The sequence below is a fragment of the Hemitrygon akajei genome, unplaced genomic scaffold (assembly GCF_048418815.1).
Source record: "Hemitrygon akajei unplaced genomic scaffold, sHemAka1.3 Scf000088, whole genome shotgun sequence".
In the NCBI taxonomy this organism is placed as follows: Eukaryota; Metazoa; Chordata; class Chondrichthyes; order Myliobatiformes; family Dasyatidae; genus Hemitrygon; species Hemitrygon akajei.
The window spans coordinates 846,388-865,433 of record NW_027331974.1 but is presented as its reverse complement, the minus strand read 5'-3'; the positions used below and the strand labels follow the sequence as shown (position 1 = coordinate 865,433).

General features: G+C 52.3%; 1 protein-coding gene across 2 annotated transcripts in view; it reads right to left on the bottom strand.

Moving 5' to 3' along the window:
- Positions 1-19,046, bottom strand: part of LOC140722753 (uncharacterized) — a 499,534-nt gene that overhangs the window by 134,290 nt on the left and 346,198 nt on the right. The window contains exons 14-15 of one of the 2 annotated variants that reach the window (XM_073037440.1): positions 18,196-18,311; positions 15,649-16,329 (exon numbers count right to left, since the gene is read on the bottom strand). The exons of the other annotated variant lie outside the window; for it this stretch is intronic. Of the exons in view, the coding sequence (XP_072893541.1) occupies positions 16,252-16,329; positions 18,196-18,311 (194 nt within the window). The 3' untranslated portion in view covers positions 15,649-16,251. Of the gene's footprint in view, positions 1-15,648; positions 16,330-18,195; positions 18,312-19,046 lie in introns of those variants that run through there. 2 annotated transcript variants of the gene reach the window in all.

Sequence of the window (19,046 nt, the reverse complement as noted above, 5' to 3'; positions counted from 1 at the left end):
CTCAATGAGACCCTCCTCAGACAGCGAGACCCTGTTCAACCTCAGACCATCCCTCAATGAGACCCTCCTCAGACAGCGAGACCCTGTTCAACCTCAGACCATCCCTCACTGAGACCCTCCTCAGACAGCGAGACCCTGTTCAACCTCAGACCATCCCTCAATGAGACCCTCCTCAGACAGCGAGACCCTGTTCAACCTCAGACCATCCCTCACTGAGACCCTCCTCAGACAGCGAGACCCTGTTCAACCTCAGACCATCCCTCACTGAGACCCTCCTCAGACAGCGAGACCCTGTTCAACCTCAGACCATCCCTCAATGAGACCCTCCTCAGACAGCGAGACCCTGTTCAACCTCAGACCATCCCTCACTGAGACCCTCCTCAGACAGCGAGACGCTGTTCAACCTCAGACCATCCCTCAATGAGACCCTCCTCAGACAGCGAGACCCTGTTCAACCTCAGACCATCCCTCACTGAGACCCTCCTCAGACAGCGAGACCCTGTTCAACCTCAGACCATCCCTCACTGAGACCCTCCTCAGACAGCGAGACCCTGTTCAACCTCAGACCATCCCTCAATGAGACCCTCCTCAGACAGCGAGACCCTGTTCAACCTCAGACCATCCCTCACTGAGACCCTCCTCAGACAGCGAGACCCTGTTCAACCTCAGACCATCCCTCAATCAGACCCTCCTCAGACAGCGAGACCCTGTTCAACCTCAGACCATCCCTCAATGAGACCCTCCTCAGACAGCGAGACCCTGTTCAACCTCAGACCATCCCTCACTGAGACCCTCCTCAGACAGCGAGAACCTGTTCAACCTCAGACCATCCCTCAATGAGACCCTCCTCAGACAGCGAGACCCTGTTCAACCTCAGACCATCCCTCACTGAGACCCTCCTCAGACAGCGAGACCCTGTTCAACCTCAGACCATCCCTCAATGAGACCCTCCTCAGACAGCGAGACCCTATTCAACCTCAGACCATCCCTCAATGAGACCCTCCTCAGACAGCGAGACCCTGTTCAACCTCAGACCATCCCTCACTGAGACCCTCCTCAGACAGCGAGACCTTGTTCAACCTCCGACCATCCCTCAATGAGACCCTCCTCAGACAGCGAGACCTTGTTCAACCTCAGACCATCCATCAATGAGACCCTCCTCAGACAGCGAGACCCTGTTCAACCTCAGACCATCCCTCAATGAGACCCTCCTCAGACAGCGAGACCCTGTTCAACCTCAGACCATCCCTCAATGAGACCCTCCTCAGACAGCGAGACCCTGCTCAACCTCAGACCATCCCTCAATGAGACCCTCCTCAGACAGCGAGACCCTGTTCAACCTCAGACCATCCCTCACTGAGACCCTCCTCAGACAGCGAGACCTTGTTCAACCTCAGACCATCCATCAATGAGACCCTCCTCAGACAGCGAGACCCTGTTCAACCTCAGACCATCCCTCAATGAGACCCTCCTCAGACAGCGAGACCCTGTTCAACCTCAGACCATCCCTCAATGAGACCCTCCTCAGACAGCGAGACCCTGTTCAACCTCAGACCATCCCTCAATGAGACCCTCCTCAGACAGCGAGACCCTGTTCAACCTCAGACCATCCCTCAATGAGACCCTCCTCAGACAGCGAGACCCTGTTCAACCTCAGACCATCCCTCAATGAGACCCTCCTCAGACAGCGAGACCCTGTTCAACCTCAGACCATCCCTCAATGAGACCCTCCTCAGACAGCGAGACCCTGTTCAACCTCAGACCATCCCTCAATGAGACCCTCCTCAGACAGCGAGACCCTGTTCAACCTCAGACCATCCCTCAATGAGACCCTCCTCAGACAGCGAGACCCTGTTCAACCTCAGACACTCCCTCACTGAGACCCTCCTCAGACAGCGAGACCCTGTTCAACCTCAGACCATCCCTCAATGAGACCCTCCTCAGACAGCGAGACCCTGTTCAACCTCAGACCATCCATCAATGAGACCCTCCTCAGACAGCGAGACCCTGTTCAACCTCAGACCCTCCCTCAATGAGACCCTCCTCAGACAGTGAGACCATGTTCAACCTCAGACCATACCTCACTGAGACCCTCCTCAGACAGCGAGACCCTGTTCAACCTCAGACCATCCCTCAATGAGACCCTCCTCAGACAGCGAGACCCTGCTCAACCTCAGACCATCCCTCAATGAGACCCTCCTCAGACAGCGAGACCCTGCTCAACCTCAGACCATCCCTCACTGAGACCCTCCTCAGACAGCGAGACCCTGTTCAACCTCAGACCATCCCTCAATGAGACCCTGCTCAGACAGCGAGACCCTGTTCAACCTCAGACCATCCCTCAATGAGACCCTCCTCAGACAGCGAGACCCTGTTCAACCTCAGACCATCCCTCACTGAGACCCTCCTCAGACAGCGAGACACTGTTCAACCTCAGACCATCCCTCAATGAGACCCTCCTCAGCCAGCGAGACCCTGTTCAACCTCAGACCATCCCTCAATGAGACCCTCCTCAGACAGCGAGACCCTGTTCAACCTCAGACCATCCATCAATGAGACCCTCCTCAGACAGCGAGACCCTGTTCAACCTCAGACCATCCCTCAATGAGACCCTCGTCAGACAGCGAGACCCTGTTCAACCTCAGACCATCCCTCACTGAGACCCTCCTCAGACAGCGAGACCCTGTTCAACCTCAGACCATCCCTCAATGAGACCCTCCTCAGACAGCGAGACCCTGTTCAACCTCAGACCATCCCTCACTGAGACCCTCCTCAGACAGCGAGACACTGTTCAACCTCAGACCATCCCTCAATGAGACCCTCCTCAGCCAGCGAGACCCTGTTCAACCTCAGACCATCCATCAATGAGACCCTCCTCAGACAGCGAGACCCTGTTCAACCTCAGACCCTCCCTCAATGAGACCCTCCTCAGACAGTGAGACCATGTTCAACCTCAGACCATACCTCACTGAGACCCTCCTCAGACAGCGAGACCCTGTTCAACCTCAGACCATCCCTCAATGAGACCCTCCTCAGACAGCGAGACCCTGCTCAACCTCAGACCATCCCTCAATGAGACCCTCCTCAGACAGCGAGACCCTGCTCAACCTCAGACCATCCCTCACTGAGACCCTCCTCAGACAGCGAGACCCTGTTCAACCTCAGACCATCCCTCAATGAGACCCTGCTCAGACAGCGAGACCCTGTTCAACCTCAGACCATCCCTCAATGAGACCCTCCTCAGACAGCGAGACCCTGTTCAACCTCAGACCATCCCTCACTGAGACCCTCCTCAGACAGCGAGACACTGTTCAACCTCAGACCATCCCTCAATGAGACCCTCCTCAGCCAGCGAGACCCTGTTCAACCTCAGACCATCCCTCAATGAGACCCTCCTCAGACAGCGAGACCCTGTTCAACCTCAGACCATCCATCAATGAGACCCTCCTCAGACAGCGAGACCCTGTTCAACCTCAGACCATCCCTCAATGAGACCCTCGTCAGACAGCGAGACCCTGTTCAACCTCAGACCATCCCTCACTGAGACCCTCCTCAGACAGCGAGACCCTGTTCAACCTCAGACCATCCCTCAATGAGACCCTCCTCAGACAGCGAGACCCTGTTCAACCTCAGACCATCCCTCACTGAGACCCTCCTCAGACAGCGAGACACTGTTCAACCTCAGACCATCCCTCAATGAGACCCTCCTCAGCCAGCGAGACCCTGTTCAACCTCAGACCATCCCTCAATGAGACCCTCCTCAGACAGCGAGACCCTGTTCAACCTCAGACCATCCCTCAATGAGACCCTCGTCAGACAGCGAGACCCTGTTCAACCTCAGACCATCCCTCACTGAGACCCTCCTCAGACAGCGAGACCCTGTTCAACCTCAGACCATCCCTCAATGAGACCCTCCTCAGACAGCGAGACCCTGTTCAACCTCAGACCATCCCTCAATGAGACCCTCTTCAGACAGCGAGACCCTGTTCAACCTCAGACCATCCCTCAATGAGACCCTCCTCAGACAGCGAGACCCTGCTCAACCTCAGACCATCCCTCACTGAGACCCTCCTCAGACAGCGAGACCCTGTTCAACCTCAGACCCTCCCTCACTGAGACCCTCCTCAGACAGCGAGACCCTGTTCAACCTCAGACCATCCCTCAATGAGACCCTCCTCAGACAGCGAGACCCTGTTCAAACTCAGACCATCCCTCAATCAGACCCTCCTCAGACAGCGAGACCCTGTTCAACCTCAGACCATCCCTCACTGAGACCCTCCTCAGACAGCGAGACCCTGTTCAACCTCAGACCATCCCTCAATCAGACCCTCCTCAGACAGCGAGACCCTGTTCAACCTCAGACCATCCCTCACTGAGACCCTCCTCAGACAGCGAGACCCTGTTCAACCTCAGACCATCCCTCAATGAGACCCTCCTCAGACAGCGAGACCCTGTTCAACCTCAGACCATCCCTCAATGAGACCCTCCTCAGACAGCGAGACCCTGTTCAACCTCAGACCATCCCTCAATGAGACCCTCCTCAGACAGCGAGACCCTGTTCAACCTCAGACCATCCCTCAATGAGACCCTCCTCAGACAGCGAGACCCTGTTCAACCTCAGACCATCCCTAAATGAGACCCTCCTCAGACAGCGAGACCCTGTTCAACGTCAGACCATCCCTCACTGAGACCCTCCTCAGACAGCGAGACCCTGATCAACCTCAGACCATCCCTCAATGAGACCCTCCTCAGACAGCGAGACCCTGTTCAACCTCAGACCATCCGTCAATGAGACCCTCCTCAGACAGCGAGACCCTGTTCAACCTCAGACCATCCCTCAATGAGACCCTCTTCAGACAGCGAGACCCTGTTCAACCTCAGACCATCCCTCAATGAGACCCTCCTCAGACAGCGAGACCCTGTTCAACCTCAGACCATCCCTCAATGAGACCCTCCTCAGACAGCGAGACCCTGTTCAACCTCAGACCATCCCTCAATGAGACCCTCCTCAGACAGCGAGACCCTGTTCAACCTCAGTCCATCCCTCAATGAGACCCTCCTCAGACAGCGAGACCCTGTTCAACCTCAGACCATCCCTCACTGAGACCCTCCTCAGACAGCGAGACCCTGTTCAACCTCAGACCATCCCTCAATGAGACCCTCCTCAGACAGCGAGACCCTGTTCAACCTCAGACCATCCCTCAATGAGACCCTCCTCAGACAGCGAGACCCTGTTCAACCTCAGACCATCCCTCACTGAGACCCTCCTCAGACAGCGAGACCCTGTTCAACCTCAGACCATCCCTCAATGAGACCCTCCTCAGACAGCGAGACCCTGTTCAACCTCAGACCATCCCTCAATGAGACCCTCCTCAGACAGCGAGACCCTGTTCAACCTCAGACCATCCCTCACTGAGACCCTCCTCAGACAGCGAGACCCTGTTCAACCTCAGACCATCCCTCACTGAGACCCTCCTCAGACAGCGAGACCCTGTTCAACCTCAGACCAGCCCTCAATGAGACCCTCCTCAGACAGCGAGACCCTGTTCAACCTCAGACCATCCCTCAATGAGACCCTCCTCAGACAGCGAGACCCTGTTCAACCTCAGACCATCCCTCAATGAGACCCTCCTCAGACAGCGAGACCCTGTTCAACCTCAGACCATCCCTCAATGAGACCCTCCTCAGACAGCGAGACCCTGTTCAACCTCAGACCATCCCTCAATGAGACCCTCCTCAGACAGCGAGACCCTGTTCAACCTCAGACCATCCCTCAATGAGACCCTCCTCAGACAGCGAGACCCTGTTCAACCTCAGACCATCCCTCAATGAGACCCTCCTCAGCCAGCGAGACCCTGTTCAACCTCAGACCATCCCTCAATGAGACCCTCCTCAGACAGCGAGACCCTGTTCAACCTCAGACCATCCCTCACTGAGACCCTCCTCAGACAGCAAGACCCTGTTCAAACTCAGACCATCCCTCACTGAGACCCTCCTCAGACAGCGAGACCCTGTACAACCTCAGACCATCCCTCACTGAGACCCTCCTCAGACAGCGAGACCCTGTTCAACCTCAGACCATCCCTCAATGAGACCCTCCTCAGACAGCGAGACCCTGTTCAACCTCAGACCATCCCTCAATGAGACCCTCCTCAGACAGCGAGACCCTGTTCAACCTCAGACTATCCCTCAATGAGACCCTCCTCAGACAGCGAGACCCTGTTCAACCTCAGACCATCCCTCCATGAGACCCTCCTCAGACAGCGAGACCCTGCTCAACCTCAGACCATCCCTCACTGAGACCCTCCTCAGACAGCGAGACCCTGTTCAACCTCAGACCATCCCTCAATGAGACCCTCCTCAGACAGCGAGACCCTGTTCAACCTCAGACCATCCCTCAATGAGACCCTCCTCAGACAGCGAGACCCTGTTCAACCTCAGACCATCCCTCAATGAGACCCTCCTCAGACAGCGAGACCCTGTTCAACCTCAGACCATCCCTCAATGAGACCCTCCTCAGACAGCGAGACCCTGTTCAACCTCAGACCATCCCTCAATGAGACCCTCCTCAGACAGCGAGACCCTGTTCAACCTCAGACCATCCCTCAATGAGACCCTCCTCAGCCAGCGAGACGCTGTTCAACCTCAGACCATCCCTCAATGAGACCCTCCTCAGACAGCGAGACCCTGTTCAATCTCAGACCATCCCTCAATGAGACCCTCCTCAGACAGCGAGACCCTGTTCAACATCAGACCATCCCTCAATGAGACCCTCCTCAGCCAGCGAGACCCTGTTCAACCTCAGACCATCCCTCAATGAGACCCTCCTCAGACAGCGAGACCCTGTTCAACCTCAGACCATCCCTCACTGAGACCCTCCTCAGACAGCGAGACCCTGTTCAAACTCAGACCATCCCTCACTGAGACCCTCCTCAGACAGCGAGACCCTGTTCAACCTCAGACCATCCCTCACTGAGACCCTCCTCAGACAGCGAGACCCTGTTCAACCTCAGACCATCCCTCAATGAGACCCTCCTCAGACAGCGAGACCCTATTCAACCTCAGACCATCCCTCAATGAGACCCTCCTCAGACAGCGAGACCCTGTTCAACCTCAGACCATCCCTCAATGAGACCCTCCTCAGACAGCGAGACCCTGTTCAACCTCAGACCATCCCTCAATGAGGCCCTCCTCAGACAGCGAGACCCTGTTCAACCTCAGACCATCCCTCACTGAGACCCTCCTCAGACAGCGAGACCCTGTTCAACATCAGACCATCCCTCAATGAGACCCTCCTCAGACAGCGAGACCCTGTTCAACCTCAGACCATCCCTCACTGAGACCCTCCTCAGACAGCGAGACCCTGTTCAACCTCAGACCATCCCTCAATGAGACCCTCCTCAGACAGCGAGACCCTGCTCAACCTCAGACCATCCCTCACTGAGACCCTCCTCAGACAGCGAGACCCTGTTCAACCTCAGACCATCCCTCAATGAGACCCTCCTCAGACAGCGAGACCCTGTTCAACCTCAGACCATCACTCAATGAGACGCTCCTCAGACAGCGAGACCCTGTTCAACCTCAGACCATCCCTCAATGAGACCCTCCTCAGACAGCGAGACCCTGTTCAACCTCAGACCATCCCTCACTGAGACCCTCCTCAGACAGCGAGACCCTGTTCAACCTCAGACCATCCCTCACTGAGACCCTCCTCAGACAGCGAGACCCTGTTCAACCTCAGACCATCCCTCAATGAGACCCTCCTCAGACAGCGAGACCCTGTTCAACCTCAGACCATCCCTCACTGAGACCCTCCTCAGACAGCGAGACCCTGTTCAACCTCAGACCATCCCTCAATGAGACCCTCCTCAGACAGCGAGACCCCGTTCAACCTCAGACCATCCCTCACTGAGACCCTCCTCAGACAGCGAGACCCTGTTCAACCTCAGACCATCCGTCAATGAGACCCTCCTCAGACAGCGAGACCCTGTTCAACCTCAGACCATCCCTCAATGAGACCCTCCTCACCCTCAGAGACTCCCACGCTGAGACCCTCCACACTTTCCTTTGCCAAGACACTCCACACCTTCAGACCCTGCCTCTTCGAGACCCTCCTCACACTCAGGCCCTCCCTTGCCGAGACCCTCCTCACCCTCATACCCACCCTCAATGAAACCCTGATCACCGTCAGACCCTCCCTCACTGAGACCTTCCTCTGCCTCAGTAGGTGAGACCCTCCTCACCCTCAGACACTCCAGCGCTGAGACCCTCCACACCTTCCTTCGCCGAGACACTCCGCACCTTCAGACCCTGCCTCTTCGAGACCCTCCTCACACTCAGGCCCTCCCTTGCCGAGACCCTCCTCACCCTCATACCCACCCTCAATGAAACCCTGATCACTGTCAGACCCTCCCTCACTGAGACCTTCCTCAGCCTCAGTCAGTGAGAACCTCCTCACCCTCGGACCCTCCCTCACCGAGACCCTCCTCACCCTCAGACACTCCCTCGCCGAGACCCTCCTCACACTCACTGACTCAGGCGGAGCTCGAGCCTCGGGTAGATAAATCAACGAATGACTGGAGGACAGAGCTGGGGCTAGAGGGATTGGTGGACTGACTGACCAATAAAACAGCGAGGAAGGTGGGGCTCGCGGTCTGGGCAAACGAACCGACCAGAGGCAGACGGAGGAGCTCGCGAGCAGATGGTTTACCTGAACAAAGACGGAGCTCGGAGGTGGGCGGAGTTTCTGAGCAGTGACGTAGGGCAAAGTGCACGCGGCGAGCGGGTGAATTGACCAATTACAGGACGGAAGGTGCAGCTCGCGCAGCAGGGAGATTAACTGGCCTGTAAACTCAGCCCAGTGTCCAACACTGACACATTGCTGGTGTGGGGGGATTTATCCTGTGAACTGTCCCTCTCTCACCCTCTCTGTCCATTATATTCCTGAGAACTCAGCCCAGTGTCCAACACTGACACATTGCTGGTGTGGGGGGATTTATCCTGTGAACTGTCCCTCTCTCACCCTCTCTGTCCATTATATTCCTGTGAACTCAGCCCAGTGTCCAACGCTGACACATTGCTGGTGTGGGGGGAATTTATCCTGTGAACTGTCTCTCTCACCCTCTCTGTCCATTATATTCCTGTGAACTCAGCCCAGTGTCCAACACTGACACATTGCTGGTGTGGGGGGATTTACCCTGTGAACTGTCCCTCTCTCACCCTCTCTGTCCATTATATTCCTGTAAACTCAGCCCAGTGTCCAACACTGACACATTGCTGGTGTGGGGGGATTTACCCTGTGAACTGTCCCTCTCTCACCCTCTCTGTCCATTATATTCCTGAGAACTCAGCCCAGTATCCAACACTGACACATTGCTGGTGTGGGGGGATTTATCCTGTGAACTGTCCCTCTCTCACCCTCTCTGTCTATTATATTCCTGTGAACTCAGCCCAGTGTCCAACACTGACACATTGCTGGTGTGGGGGGATTTATCCTGTGAACTGTCTCTCTCTCATCTTCTCTGTCCATTATATTCCTGTGAACTCAGCCCAGTGTCCAACACTGACACATTGCTGGTGTGGGGGGATTTACCCTGTGAACTGTCCCTCTCTCACCCTCTCTGTCCATTATATTCCTGTAAACTCAGCCCAGTGTCCAACACTGACACATTGCTGGTGTGGGGGGATTTATCCTGTGAACTGTCCCTCTCTCACCCTCTCTGTCCATTATATTCCTGTGAACTCAGCCCAGTATCCAACACTGACACATTGCTGGTGTGGGGGGATTTATCCTGTGAACTGTCCCTCTCTCACCCTCTCTGTCTATTATATTCCTGTGAACTCAGCCCAGTGTCCAACACTGACACATTGCTGGTGTGGGGGGATTTACCCTGTGAACTGTCCCTCTCTCACCCTCTCTGTCCATTATATTCCTGTAAACTCAGCCCAGTGTCCAACACTGACACATTGCTGGTGTGGGGGGATTTATCCTGTGAACTGTCCCTCTCTCACCCTCTCTGTCTATTATATTCCTGTGAACTCAGCCCAGTGTCCAACACTGACACATTGCTGGTGTGGGGGGATTTATCCTGTGAACTGTCCCTCTCTCACCCTCTCTGTCTATTATATTCCTGTGAACTCAGCCCAGTGTCCAACACTGACACATTGCTGGTGTGGGGGGATTTATCCTGTGAACTGTCTCTCTCTCATCTTCTCTGTCCATTATATTCCTGTGAACTCAGCCCAGTGTCCAACACTGACACATTGCTGGTGTGGGGGGATTTACCCTGTGAACTGTCCCTCTCTCACCCTCTCCGTCCATTATATTCCTGTAAACTCAGCCCAGTGTCCAACACTGACACATTGCTGGTGTGGGGGGATTTATCCTGTGAACTGTCCCTCTCTCACCCTCTCTGTCCATTATATTCCTGTGAACTCAGCCCAGTATCCAACACTGACACATTGCTGGTGTGGGGGGATTTATCCTGTGAACTGTCCCTCTCTCACCCTCTCTGTCTATTATATTCCTGTGAACTCAGCCCAGTGTCCAACACTGACACATTGCTGGTGTGGGGGGATTTATCCTGTGAACTGTCTCTCTCTCATCCTCTCTGTCCATTAAATTCCTGTAAACTCAGCCCAGTGTCCAACACTGACACATTGCTGGTGTGGGGGGATTTATCCTGTGAACTGTCCCTCTCTCACCCTCTCTGTCCATTATATTCCTGTGAACTCAGCCCAGTGTCCAACACTGACACATTGCTGGTGTGGGGTGGATTTATCCTGTGAACTGTCCCTCTCTCACCCTCTCTGTCCATTATATTCCTGTGAACTCAGCCCAGTGTCCAACACTGACACATTGCTGGTGTGGGGTGTATTTATCCTGTGAACTGTCCCTCTCGCACCCTCTCTGTCCATTATATTCCTGTGAACTCAGCCCTGTGTCCAACACTGACACATTGCTGGTGTGGGGGGATTTATCCTGTGAACTGTCTCTCTCTCATCCTCTCTGTCCATTATATTCCTGTAAACTCAGCCCAGTGTCCAACACTGACACATTGCTGGTGTGGGGGTATTTAGCCTGTGAACTGTCTCTCTCACCCTCTCTGTCCATTATATTCCTGTGAACTAGCCCAGTGTCCAACACTGACACATTGCTGGTGTGGGGTTATTTATCCTGTGAACTGTCCCTCTCTCACCCTCTCTGTCCATTATATTCCTGTAAACTCAGCCCAGAGTCCAACATTGACACGTTGCTGGTGTGGGGGGATTTATCCTGTGAACTGTCCCTCTCTCACCCTCTCTGTCCATTATATTCCTGTGAACTCAGCCCAGTGTCCAACACTGACACATTGCTGCTGTGGGGAATTTATCCTGTGAACTGTCCCTCTCTCACCCTCTCTGTCCATTATATACCTGTGAACCCAGCCCAGTGTCCAACACTGACACATTGCTGCTGTGGCGAATTTATCCTGTGAACTGTCCCTCTCTCACCCTCTCTGTCCATTATATTCCTGTAAACTCAGCCCAGAGTCCAACATTGACACGTTGCTGGTGTGGGGGGATTTATCCTGTGAACTGTCCCTCTCTCACCCTCTCTGTCCATTATATTCCTGTGAACTCAGCCCAGTGTCCAACACTGACACATTGCTGCTGTGGGGAATTTATCCTGTGAACTGTCCCTCTCTCACCCTCTCTGTCCATTATATACCTGTGAACCCAGCCCAGTGTTCAACACTGACACATTGCTGCTGTGGGGAATTTATCCTGTGAACTGTCCCTCTCTCACCCTCTCTGTCCATTATATACCTGTGAACCCAGCCCAGTGTCCAACCCTGACACATTGCTGCTGTGGGGGGATTTATCTAGTGAACTGTCTCTCTCTCTCCCTCTCTGTCCATTATATTCCTGTAAACTCAGCCCAGTGTCCAACACTGACACATTGCTGGTGTGGGGGGATTTATCCTGTGAACTGTCCCTCTCTCACCCTCTCTGTCCATTATATACCTGTGAACCCAGCCCAGTGTCCAACACTGACACATTGCTGCTGTGGGGGGATTTATCTAGTGAACTGTCTCTCTCTCTCCCTCTCTGTCCGTTATATTCCTGTAAACTCAGCCCAGTGTCCAACACTGACACATTGCTGGTGTGGGGGGATTTATCCTGTGAACTGTCCCTCTCTCACCCTCTCTGTCCATTATATTCCTGTAAACTCAGCCCAGAGTCCAACATTGACACGTTGCTGGTGTGGGGGGATTTATCCTGTGAACTGTCCCTCTCTCACCCTCTCTGTCCATTATATTCCTGTGAACTCAGCCCAGTGTCCAACACTGACACATTGCTGCTGTGGGGAATTTATCCTGTGAACTGTCCCTCTCTCACCCTCTCCGTCCATTATATACCTGTGAACCCAGCCCAGTGTCCAACACTGACACATTGCTGCTGTGGGGGGATTTATCTAGTGAACTGTCTCTCTCTCTCCCTCTCTGTCCATTATATTCCTGTAAACTCAGCCCAGTGTCCAACACTGACACATTGCTGGTGTGGGGGGATTTATCCTGCGAACTGTCTCTCTCTCACCCTCTCTGTCCATTATATTCCTGTGAACTCAGCCCAGAGTCCAACACTGACACATTGCTGGTGTGGGGGGATTTATCCTGTGAACTGTCTCTCTCTCACCCTCTCTGTCCATTATATTCCTGTGAACCCAGCCCAGTGTCCAACACTGACACATTGCTGGTGTAGGGGGATTTATCCTGTGAACTGTCCCTCTCTCACCCTCTCTGTCCATTATATTCCTGTGAACTCAGCCCAGTGTCCAACACTGACACATTGCTGGTGTAGGGGGATTTATCCTGTGAACTGTCCCTCTCTCACCCTCTCTGTCCATTATATTCCTGTGAACTCAGCCCAGTGTCCAACACTGACACATTGCTGGTGTGGGGGATTTATCCTGTGAACTGTCCCTCTCTCACCCTCTCTGTCCATTATATTCCTGTGAACTCAGCCCAGTGTCGAACACTGACACAATTGCTGGTGTGGGGGGATTTATCCTGTGAACTGTCCCTCTCTCACCGTCTCTGTCCATTATATTCCTGTGAACTCAGCCCAGTGTCCAACACTGACACATTGCTGGTGTGGGGGGATTTATCCTGTGAACTGTCCCTCTCTCACCCTCTCTGTCCATTATATTCCTGTAAACTCAGCCCAGTGTCCAACACTGACACATTGCTGGTGTGGGGGGATTTATCCTGTGAACTGTCTCTCTCTCACCCTCTCTGTCCATTATATTCCTGTAAACTCAGCCCAGTGTCCAACACTGACACATTGCTGGTGTGGGGGGATTTACCCTGTGAACTGTCTCTCTCTCACCCTCTCTGTCCATTATATTCCTGTAAACTCAGCCCAGTGTCCAACACTGACACATTGCTGGTGTGGGGGGATTTATCCTGTGAACTGTCCCTCTCTCACCCGCTCTGTCCATTATATTCCTGTGAACTCAGCCCAGTGTCCAACACTGACACATTGCTGGTGTAGGGGGATTTATCCTGTGAACTGTCCCTCTCTCACCCTCTCTGTCCATTATATTCCTGTGAACTCAGCCCAGTGTCCAACACTGACACATTGCTGGTGTGGGGGATTTATCCTGTGAACTGTCCCTCTCTCACCCTCTCTGTCCATTATATTCCTGTGAACTCAGCCCAGTGTCGAACACTGACACAATTGCTGGTGTGGGGGGATTTATCCTGTGAACTGTCCCTCTCTCACCGTCTCTGTCCATTATATTCCTGTGAACTCAGCCCAGTGTCCAACACTGACACATTGCTGGTGTGGGGGGATTTATCCTGTGAACTGTCCCTCTCTCACCCTCTCTGTCCATTATATTCCTGTAAACTCAGCCCAGTGTCCAACACTGACACATTGCTGGTGTGGGGGGATTTATCCTGTGAACTGTCTCTCTCTCACCCTCTCTGTCCATTATATTCCTGTAAACTCAGCCCAGTGTCCAACACTGACACATTGCTGGTGTGGGGGGATTTACCCTGTGAACTGTCTCTCTCTCACCCTCTCTGTCCATTATATTCCTGTAAACTCAGCCCAGTGTCCAACACTGACACATTGCTGGTGTGGGGGGATTTATCCTGTGAACTGTCCCTCTCTCACCCGCTCTGTCCATTATATTCCTGTGAACTCAGCCCAGTGTCCAACACTGACACATTGCTGGTGTGGGGTTATTTATCCTGTGAACTGCCCTCTCTCACCCTCTCTGTCCATTATATTCCTGTGAACTCAGCCCAGTGTCCAACACTGACACATTGCTGGTGTGGGGTTATTTATCCTGTGAACTGTCCCTCTCTCACCCTCTCTGTCCATTATATGCCTGTGAATTCAGCCCAGTGAATTTTTAGGATTTGTTAATTCCTGCCAAACCTGGCTACTGTCCTCCACTCCTTTCACCCGTTATCACAGATGGGGAAGAGATGGAAATGGACAAAAGGTAAAGGAAATGGTGACAACACACACTGCACTCACACATCGTGATCCACACTGTCTAGTGAAGCTTGCCCGTGACACCTCACCTTATGGTGCAGGTGCAGTCATGTCACAAGTTTCGGGTGATGGACGTGAACACCCCACAGCCTCTGCATCACGTTGCCTTCATGCTGCAGTGACAAACAACACACACAGATCGACAGAAAGGCCTCACGTCTGCTTTGGGGTGTAAAATATTTTAACCAGTGCTAATATGGGTGAGGTTCGATGTTTCAAAAGTCACACTTGCCAAATGCAGTGATTCCTCAGTCAGGAAAGACATTAAAGAGTAAGAAAACCTCCATCCATAGTGAATCAATCTTTCGCCTGAATGGGACAATTTGAAATTGACTCTGCATGATGTCTGTCTATAGTAGTTGTATTATATAGTATACTGCGTATAGACAGCTGAGATGCATTCTCCATTGAATTGGAGTTTACAGCTAAGCAGGTAGGAATGGTGCGTATTTAATATCTCAGTAATATTGTAAATATACTGTTGATTAAACATTCTTGTTTGTTTAAATAATTTAAGGATTATCTGTAAAAATTAAAGTATTGCATACGTCATGACGCGTGTCATACGTGATACGCGTGTGCCTCACTTAAAGTAAAAAAACAAAGTTACTCTCACATTCCCGCTCCCGTGTCATTCTTTTCATTAGTTTAATGTTTTGTAGTTACAAAACACAGCAGGTACCCATCCTCACTCATCCCTTTTACCCGCTGCTGATCCATAACCTCCTGTGCTGTAGCAGTTCAGGCCTCTTCCAGGTATTTGATAGGTTTTGTTCGGAATTATTCAGGATTTGTGGAATTATGTGAGTGTAGCAGATATTAATTCAATACAGAACCAGTCTTCAGTACTTAATGGAAATTGCAGGCAAGATAATCAGCTTGAAGATATTCTTGCTCTCTTTTTACACGACTTATTTTTATATTCTGTACATTTCTTATTGTAATTTATAGTATTTTCTGTCTTACAATCTACTGTTGACACAAAACAACAAATTTCATGACATATGTCAGTGTTATTAAACTTGATTCAGATACTGAAAAGAACAGCTTTGCAATCAAAGTTCAAAGTAAATTTATTAACAAAGTAAGTATACATCACCATATACTACCCTGAGACTCATTTTCTTACAAGCATTCACGTGAAAATAAAGCATGATACAATTTACCAAAATCTACACGTAAAGAAAGACCGACAAACAGCCGACGTGCAAAGGAAGACCGATTGTGCAGAAACGGTCTCCCTTCTCCGCAAGCTGTTTGGGAATGTTCATTTATTTTGTGTCTTTATGATATTACTTTTAATAACAGTCATAAATGAATGTAACATCACAACTGAAGTAAAACAGAAATAAATTCTTAATTAAAGTAACCGTGGACCATTGGAAATACAGAAACAATTACAGAGACACTTCCCAGGAATCTGAATGTGTCTTTTATTGCTTAGATTAAACCCATTATTACATTCAATTGATGAGAAATAATGAAAGATGAAAGAGTAATATGTTACTGATAATAAATCTGATTCTCAATGACAGATGCACAGTCTAATTGATGCTAATAATATTTCACTGATATTGGATTCCCCACCACCATCACACAACCCACTGAAACCTCACACTCCCCACCACAACCCATGAACACTTCACACATCGTCCTTCACCCTGTGATACGTTGGACGAACACGATCGGAGATCTTCCCTCTCAGTTATTTCCCTTGTCACGTTTGCTCTTGGACAGGATGTGCTTGCAGGGGAGCTGTTCCCTCAGTATCTCACGTATCTGTGGACCAGGGAAGTCGACGGTGAGTGACGGGTGAAGAAACACGGTTAGACCGCACTGTGTGGGGGATCCGGACAGCAGAGAGACCCTCCTCTCATCACCCACAAAATCCATCACTTACCACCAGGAGATTCCCTTCTTCACACCAAGAACTACATTCCCTATACACCAGGAAAATTCAATTCCTCAGAAATCACCATCAACCCCTCCCCAAACCCCATCCCTTCACCAGGAAAATCTGCTCCTCCAAACATCCCACAACAAGGATCCACCTTCTCTCGGGATCAGAGAAATTCCCATGCTCCAAACTGGGGATAGAGCTTCCCGGAAAATGGAATCAGCTTTTCCTTCAGACCTGAGAAAAACCCTCCCCTCACACAGAATGCCCCTTACCCCCTCCAACAGGGGATTGTTCTCATCCCCGGATCAGGGAATTCTCCTCACCCTGAGGCCAGAGTATACCTCTCAGCCCTCTCAGATCAGGGGATTGTCCTCACCCGCTGAGGCCAGAGAATGCCATTCACCTCCCCCTCACCCTCGTACCAGGGAATTCTCCTCACCAACTGAGACCAGGGATTCCCATCTCTACACACACCCTGTCCAGGAAATTTCCACTCTCCTTGGACTAGGAGATCTCCTTACCCCGAGGGCAGAGAATGCCTCTCATTCCCCTTGGACCAGGAAACACCTCTCATCCCCCAAGACCAAGGGATTTCTACCACACCCCCACCTCAGACCAAGGGATTCTCGTCAACCCCTAAGACCAGAAGATTTTTCTCACCCGGAAGATAAGGCGATGGCCCCCTCCCTCAGACCAAGGGATTTCCCCACTCGGACTCTGAGATTTCCCCTCTCCAGACCAGGATACTCCCCTCAACCCCTCAATCTGGGAGTTTCACTCACCAGCTCCCAAAACCAGGCAAGTTCCATTCCCTAACACACGGAAACCCACATCTTCAAAGACCTGTGAAATCGATTACCCAGTGCAGTGTATTGCTGTCTCCCAAACTGAGACCAGATGTATCTCCCCCTTTCCCAGACAGTTCTGACCAAGGGTCTCTGAGCTGAAACATTAACTCCATAATGAATGGAATCACGTCCCCTATACCTGCAAATCATCATACCCTATAAACACCAGACGGTCCACAGAATGGGAGATAAATGTTCCTAGAAAACGGGCACCAGAGGAAAACATTTCCCCAAACCAGAGGAACCTCTGCTCTGGTAACGACGGGGAACCCCGAGCAGGAAAGTCACAAAGTGATCGCTGAGACCACGGGGGAGATGCAAAGCTGAAGGGATATGAGTGGAGATGGTCGGTCGGTGGGAACTCGTTGCCAGTGGAGGAGGAAGGCAGGTTGGGAACCGACTGCCCAAGGCTACGTACGTGCCTGTACGTGCACACAATGTACTCAGGAATAAGGGATTTAGAGGAATGGTGGGACAACGAGGGGACAATGATCACTGTAAATAGTTTGTCTTTGGAAGTCGTGTATAATGGGCTGGAGGTGGGGAGACGGGGAGATGGTGTTTATCAGGTGGTGGGGCAGTCCCCATTCACACTGGGTGTATTTAGGGCAGAGATTGATCGGAAAGAGGGTTTGGCTTACAGGGAGGAAGTGCCATGGTAAAACACATTCATGGAGCAGACTTGATGGGCCCAATGGCCTAATTCTGTTCTTATATCCTGCTTTGGGTGGTGACTGAGGACGGGGAGTCTCTGGTGACTCAGATGTAACCATTTCAGGGTTGGGTGTTTCACCGTTCATCGGGAAGGGAGAGTCACTGATTATTGACCTGGATTGACCAAAGGCACATGAATCGGAATCTCCACCTCTGGGAATGAATGTGGACAACATCTCTCACCTGATTGAGGTAGGCCTCTAACTCCTGGGGGTCTCCAAAGTTGTTCTGCCCAAGGTACAGCACTTGGACACTGCTGATCATCTCCTCACACTCCTCATCCAACAGGAGCCCGTTCACTGGAAGATTGAGAGAAGTGTTCAGTCAGAGCAGATCCAGAGACAGCAGACTCACACGGTGTGATGGGTGGTTGGACTGGAGTGTTGGTGACAGTAAGCACGGGGACCCAGGCTGACCCCAGGTTCCCCTCCTGCCCATCGTTCCAGTAACCAGTCCCTCCCCCATCCACCACCAGCCTCTCTGTGTAAGCACGGGGACACAGGCTGACCCCAGTTTCCCCTACTGCCCATCGTTCCAGTAACCAGTCCCTTCCCCATCCATCACCAGCCTCTCTGTGTAAGCATGGGGACCCAGGCTGACCCCAGGTTCCCCTCCTGCCCATCGTTCCAGTAACCAGTCCCTCCCCCATCCACCACCAGCCTCTCTGTGTAAGCACGGGGACGCAGGCTGACCCCAGGTTCCCCTCCTGCCCATCGTTCCAGTAACCAGTCCCTTCCCCATCCATCACCAGCCTCTCTGTGTAAGCACGGGGACCCAGGCTGACCCCAGGTTCCCCTCCTGCCCATCGTTCCAGTAACCAGTCCCTCCCCCATCCACCACCAGCCTCTCTGTGTAAGCACGGGGACGCAGGCTGACCCCAGGTTCCCCTCCTGCCCATCGTTCCAGTAACCAGTCTCTCCCCCATCCACCACCAGCCTCTCTGTGTAAGCACGGGGACCCAGGCTGACCCCAGGTTCCCCTCCTGCCCATCGTTCCAGTAACCAGTCCCTCCCTCATCCACCACCAGCCTCTCT